Genomic DNA, 6,950 nt, shown 5'->3' on the forward strand with positions numbered 1-6,950 from the left:
AGGTTACATCTTGTTCTTCATTCAGCTCTATTGTTGTATCTGAATACCCATCGAATTCATCATCGGGAGATGTTGAATCAACTACAGCAACTTGAATGTCACCATAGGACCAATTCTCTGGTGGGGCAAAATGAGGTTCACTGGTGGAATCAGCTTCCCGAATAATTGGTGTTGCTTGATTCATGATGAACGAACAAGTTGAAGAATATTGAGAATACAATCTTATTTATATGATTTGAAGAAAGTGGGGTAGAGTAAGGGAGGGGGAATATGTGAAAAATAAAGACCCACTAGGTTATTTATTCAAGTATTGATGTGAGAATTGGGGAATAAATCCAATATAATATTCATTAGATTCATGATTTCATTTTTACACATTCACATAAATGAAATTTGTTTGAATAATGTTGAGAGAAGTAATGATGAGAGAAGTGTCAAAAGTTTTGGAATTATACTCAGAGCATTACTAGAATCACTTTTATTTATTCTCTAGAAAAAATAACTATTTTACAATTCACACACTTTCAAATGATGGAAATTCTATACAATTATTCTATTTAACTAATTTTATTCTATATACTACATGTGACTAGAAAATGACTAGAATGAAGGAATAAATACTGCCCCAACCACGCAGTATTTTGTGTGCAACAACCAAAATAGATATGCACTCCAATATTCCTTATTTTATTTTTTCATTCATAACATTCATAACCTTAAAATTAACATGCAAGTTTTCATTATATTCCTAAAATTACAATTTTTTTATTCTAAACATACATCTAACTTAAACTAAACAAAAATATATTTACAAAAGGGGTTAGGTATTAAGGAACCCCTGGCACATGGCATCCCATTCCTGAACAAGAGGTCCATATTTTTGGATGTAAGCCAAACTCTTTCCTTGTTGCGAATCTTCTTCTTGAAGTTTCGCCCTAAGCATAGAGAGTCGCTTCTCTAATTCCAGTTTCTGGGCCTCGATGGTGGAAATATCCGCCATCAAGGCCCTTTTTCTGGAATCAGAACCATCCACAACCTTCTTTTCCCTCAAATATCTCTTTTTCACAGACTGTGCATAGGTAATAGACTCTTTGAGTTTATTACCCTCTACCACAGTCTGTGAAAGGACATTTTCCGGGCCAACCTCTTGTTCGGAATGCTCAACACGTACCTGGGGGGTGACTGGAGGGGGTGACGCATTCCGATGGACCTGGGGGGTGACTGGAGGGGGTGACGCATCCCGATGGACCTGGGCGACGACTTCCACCAAGTTCTGCACCTCCATCACTGGAAGGGGTGCTGTAGGCCAACCACCGTAAGGTGAGTTCTTTTCACACTTTTTGCGAAAAGCACTCAACTTACCACCCCTCCCACCTTTGGCTTTGGATGCCTTCACAGGTGCGGACTTCTTCACAGGTGCGGACTTCTTCATCTTCTTGGCCCTCTTCACCGGTTTCTCGAACTCATCCCCTGAATCGATGGGGGATAATGGTTCGATGGGCGATAAGAAGCTTTGAAGATGCGATAAATCCGCCAGAGACTCGTCCAGGTCCGGGTTGTAGACATTCAGTAAATCTTCAATTTGGGGTGCTGACGAAGAAGTTGGTCCACTGAATGTCGACAAAGTTGGTGGGGGGTCAATCTCCTCCTCCTCGGGGGTTGGTTTGAAGTCCTCGAAAAAGAACTTCAAGTCAGGAGCCGCCACTTCCTGGGTGGAAGTCATCCCCGGTGGTGGAATGGGAGCCGCCACTTCCTGGGTGGAAGTCATCCCCGGTGGTGGAATGGGAGCTGCAGCTGGTGTTGCAGCTGGTGGTTGTACCATGATGTCCTGTAGGACAACCACCCTCCTCCGCTCTACATCCTCCAACTGTCTCTCACTGAGAGTGGTAATCGGGGTCATCAGAGCATTCCTCAGAAAAGACATGATTCTAGAAAGAGAAAATGAAAATATTAGACAATATAATATAAATAGTATGGAAGTGTGTACTTACATCAAGCTGCTTGGAATTTTCAACTAAGTTGGCTGGCAGGTATCTCAGGTTGGCTGCTTCTTTCGAAGGAAGACTGCAATCGAATGATGAACTGTGGCCTCCTCCTCATGTTTTATAGCCGTATGCTCCCTACCACTTCGGGTGGGAATGGGAGTGGGGGTGGAAGTGGGGTAGGATAATTCGTTTGAAATATTCGACAAGTATGAATTTTACAATTTGTTGAACAAACCAGGTAATGAGTGAAAAAATTCAATTACTCGATTGCTCTTCCAATAAGGCAATGAGTAAATTTAATTTCTTGTCACTTATACTGTTTTCATCTTTCAGTACATTCAAAAGAATTCTTAAATTTTGTTCGGAACTTGTCTGATAGAATTCAATATCGTTGTGGCCCCAAGGTAATGTCTTGGTGGTATTAGGAATGATGAATCGCTTATCATCATTATGTGATAGCGCGACTTTATTGCACATCAACGTGTAAATATCATGTAAATCACTCCTGAATACATTCATCTTTCTAAATATTATACCGCCTGTTTCAACAATCCTAATGTAATCTTCAATTGAAATTTGATTTTTTATAACGGATTTTTTAATACCTTTTGCTTTCTTTATTTCATCAGACACACTTTGTACATGATATGCTTTCGCACCGGTGCCATGGAAACTGATGATGGGATCACTCGGAAGTTCATCCTTCATATTTCCAATCACCGATTTGCTAACTGGCACATTGAATTTATTACCCAACCTATAGTTAGAAGTGTCAAATTTGTCAACATTTGCAATCATAAAATTATAAAAATTATCCGTCATTATTTTCAGTATCAAAGAATCCGTATCGGTATAGAGAAGAGAAGCTTGTGGTCCGTAATGTTTTTTGATGACATCATAGAAAAAATCATAAATGACTGTTTTCGACATATCCAATATACTGAACCCCAAATACAATGGTTTATTATAACAAACCTTAACTTTATCCATATGTATGACGACAAAGTCTTCCGAAAATATGGATAATGTTTTGAAATTGGGACGAGCTATCAAAGCATTGGCACCCATACCTCTTCTTATGGATTCCCAATGTGTGACAATTCGAATGTCTCTTCTATTGTTTACATTTTCCATCGTTTTGCCAAATATGGAATTTATATTCAATTTGAAGTAACCCTTCTCAAACTTATTGGTAGCCTTATTTCTCAAATTTGTATTTAAATCGATATATTTTTTCAGCCACGGTGACTGATTGAATCTGAGGATTCTATGAGTTTTCATCACCATCAAACCATTACGGACCGCTTGTTTCAAATTCCTATAATGAACGATATATTTTTTTTATCATTCAAATTAGGAATAAGTTTGGGTATTTTGGACTTTGAACCAGGTGGTATAATACTTTCAACCAAAAATGGTAAATCCGAATGTAGATCGTGTAACTCGACAGGATAATGCACATCTACTTCAAGTATGTATCCTTGGGGGCTATCATCTGGAATACTATTGATATCCAACTGACATATTTCACTGGCGGTCAACCAAGTGAACCCACCAAAAGGTAATGATTGAGACATGCTATGACCATACAGATTTGTTGCATCCAAATACATTATGAAAGATGAAGGTTCTTCGGGATTATAATTTGGAAGAAACTGATTGTTTGCAATATGCTTTCTCTCCGAACACTGGCTTACACCACCACGTATACCGTTTTGGAGAAAATGCACCATATCGATATCAGTTAATAATTCCAAGTTGACACCCGTATACTTCAACATAGCATCCCAAGAAAGACCTGGAGAAGTGAAATAGTGAGCAGGAAGGGGTGCTGTAGGCCAACCACCGTAAGGTGAGTTCTTTTCACACTTTTTGCGAAAAGCACTCAACTTACCACCCCTCCCACCTTTGGCTTTGGATGCCTTCACAGGTGCGGACTTCTTCACAGGTGCGGACTTCTTCATCTTCTTGGCCCTCTTCACCGGTTTCTCGAACTCATCCCCTGAATCGATGGGGGATAATGGTTCGATGGGCGATAAGAAGCTTTGAAGATGCGATAAATCCGCCAGAGACTCGTCCAGGTCCGGGTTGTAGACATTCAGTAAATCTTCAATTTGGGGTGCTGACGAAGAAGTTGGTCCACTGAATGTCGACAAAGTTGGTGGGGGGTCAATCTCCTCCTCCTCGGGGGTTGGTTTGAAGTCCTCGAAAAAGAACTTCAAGTCAGGAGCCGCCACTTCCTGGGTGGAAGTCATCCCCGGTGGTGGAATGGGAGCCGCCACTTCCTGGGTGGAAGTCATCCCCGGTGGTGGAATGGGAGCTGCAGCTGGTGTTGCAGCTGGTGGTTGTACCATGATGTCCTGTAGGACAACCACCCTCCTCCGCTCTACATCCTCCAACTGTCTCTCACTGAGAGTGGTAATCGGGGTCATCAGAGCATTCCTCAGAAAAGACATGATTCTAGAAAGAGAAAATGAAAATATTAGACAATATAATATAAATAGTATGGAAGTGTGTACTTACATCAAGCTGCTTGGAATTTTCAACTAAGTTGGCTGGCAGGTATCTCAGGTTGGCTGCTTCTTTCGAAGGAAGACTGCAATCGAATGATGAACTGTGGCCTCCTCCTCATGTTTTATAGCCGTATGCTCCCTACCACTTCGGGTGGGAATGGGAGTGGGGGTGGAAGTGGGGTAGGATAATTCGTTTGAAATATTCGACAAGTATGAATTTTACAATTTGTTGAACAAACCAGGTAATGAGTGAAAAAATTCAATTACTCGATTGCTCTTCCAATAAGGCAATGAGTAAATTTAATTTCTTGTCACTTATACTGTTTTCATCTTTCAGTACATTCAAAAGAATTCTTAAATTTTGTTCGGAACTTGTCTGATAGAATTCAATATCGTTGTGGCCCCAAGGTAATGTCTTGGTGGTATTAGGAATGATGAATCGCTTATCATCATTATGTGATAGCGCGACTTTATTGCACATCAACGTGTAAATATCATGTAAATCACTCCTGAATACATTCATCTTTCTAAATATTATACCGCCTGTTTCAACAATCCTAATGTAATCTTCAATTGAAATTTGATTTTTTATAACGGATTTTTTAATACCTTTTGCTTTCTTTATTTCATCAGACACACTTTGTACATGATATGCTTTCGCACCGGTGCCATGGAAACTGATGATGGGATCACTCGGAAGTTCATCCTTCATATTTCCAATCACCGATTTGCTAACTGGCACATTGAATTTATTACCCAACCTATAGTTAGAAGTGTCAAATTTGTCAACATTTGCAATCATAAAATTATAAAAATTATCCGTCATTATTTTCAGTATCAAAGAATCCGTATCGGTATAGAGAAGAGAAGCTTGTGGTCCGTAATGTTTTTTGATGACATCATAGAAAAAATCATAAATGACTGTTTTCGACATATCCAATATACTGAACCCCAAATACAATGGTTTATTATAACAAACCTTAACTTTATCCATATGTATGACGACAAAGTCTTCCGAAAATATGGATAATGTTTTGAAATTGGGACGAGCTATCAAAGCATTGGCACCCATACCTCTTCTTATGGATTCCCAATGTGTGACAATTCGAATGTCTCTTCTATTGTTTACATTTTCCATCGTTTTGCCAAATATGGAATTTATATTCAATTTGAAGTAACCCTTCTCAAACTTATTGGTAGCCTTATTTCTCAAATTTGTATTTAAATCGATATATTTTTTCAGCCACGGTGACTGATTGAATCTGAGGATTCTATGAGTTTTCATCACCATCAAACCATTACGGACCGCTTGTTTCAAATTCCTATAATGAACGATATATTTTTTTTATCATTCAAATTAGGAATAAGTTTGGGTATTTTGGACTTTGAACCAGGTGGTATAATACTTTCAACCAAAAATGGTAAATCCGAATGTAGATCGTGTAACTCGACAGGATAATGCACATCTACTTCAAGTATGTATCCTTGGGGGCTATCATCTGGAATACTATTGATATCCAACTGACATATTTCACTGGCGGTCAACCAAGTGAACCCACCAAAAGGTAATGATTGAGACATGCTATGACCATACAGATTTGTTGCATCCAAATACATTATGAAAGATGAAGGTTCTTCGGGATTATAATTTGGAAGAAACTGATTGTTTGCAATATGCTTTCTCTCCGAACACTGGCTTACACCACCACGTATACCGTTTTGGAGAAAATGCACCATATCGATATCAGTTAATAATTCCAAGTTGACACCCGTATACTTCAACATAGCATCCCAAGAAAGACCTGGAGAAGTGAAATAGTGAGCAGGATCCAATTTATATGTATCTAAACTCATATTTCTAAAATTTTCAAAAATATCGCACAACAGTAGAACATCAGATTTTAGGTATATGTCAGAATATTCACCCAAATCTTGACAATTGAATGTGTTCCATACCTGCTTTACTCTATCATAATCCTCATCAGAAACATGTTTTTCATTTAATTTATCATAAAAGTCCACCTTTGATGGTATACTAGAATAATTTAATTTATCTAAAGAATCGATAAAACTGTACGGAAAAACACCTTTCTGCCTCATAAGTTGGAATTTATCCTGTTCGGGAAAATATTTTCTTGTTTCCACAAAATGTTTTTCATCTAAATTGTCACCTAACTCTTGAAGGGAAGCAGCCATAAATTTAAAACTATCGATGAACCTTAATTTCAAAAACTTATTTTTCGTCACTCCATTGTGATCTACTATTCTCTCCATAATTATATGTTTCGTGAAGGAAACATACTTTTCTTTAGTTTGAGCAATGACATCAACTTTTGTTTTGTTTGTGCATAACTCTTTTATGAACAAATGACAGTCATACCCACTGAGATTATGAAAAATTATGGGTATAAAGTTGGGCAATTTGAAATTGAGGTTACAAATACTATGTGCA

General features: G+C 38.3%; 2 protein-coding genes across 2 annotated transcripts; both read right to left on the reverse strand.

Annotated features, from left to right (window-relative positions):
• Nucleotides 1-820: 820 nt before the first annotated feature.
• LOC141485361 (uncharacterized) lies at nucleotides 821-3,295 on the reverse strand. Its single transcript, XM_074181866.1, has 2 exons — nucleotides 1,992-3,295; nucleotides 821-1,928 (listed from the first exon to the last, which is right to left on the reverse strand). The coding sequence occupies exon 2, from the start codon at nucleotides 1,922-1,924 to the stop codon at nucleotides 821-823; it is 1,104 nt and encodes a 367-aa protein (XP_074037967.1). The 5' UTR covers nucleotides 1,925-1,928; nucleotides 1,992-3,295.
• LOC141485363 (uncharacterized) lies at nucleotides 3,296-5,829 on the reverse strand. Its single transcript, XM_074181869.1, has 2 exons — nucleotides 4,509-5,829; nucleotides 3,296-4,445 (listed from the first exon to the last, which is right to left on the reverse strand). The coding sequence occupies exon 2, from the start codon at nucleotides 4,439-4,441 to the stop codon at nucleotides 3,296-3,298; it is 1,146 nt and encodes a 381-aa protein (XP_074037970.1). The 5' UTR covers nucleotides 4,442-4,445; nucleotides 4,509-5,829.
• Nucleotides 5,830-6,950: the final 1,121 nt, after the last annotated feature.

Source organism: Leptinotarsa decemlineata, unplaced genomic scaffold, assembly GCF_025532065.1.
Source record: "Leptinotarsa decemlineata unplaced genomic scaffold, Ldec_3_MD MMD2_tig00026317_RagTag_RagTag, whole genome shotgun sequence".
NCBI lineage: Eukaryota > Metazoa > Arthropoda > Insecta > Coleoptera > Chrysomelidae > Leptinotarsa > Leptinotarsa decemlineata.

Bases quoted from the DNA above. Each gene is read 5' to 3' on its own strand.
- LOC141485363 (XM_074181869.1), bottom strand. From the start codon at position 4,441: ATGTCTTTTCTGAGGAATGCTCTGATGACCCCGATTACCACTCTCAGT.
- LOC141485361 (XM_074181866.1), bottom strand. From the start codon at position 1,924: ATGTCTTTTCTGAGGAATGCTCTGATGACCCCGATTACCACTCTCAGT.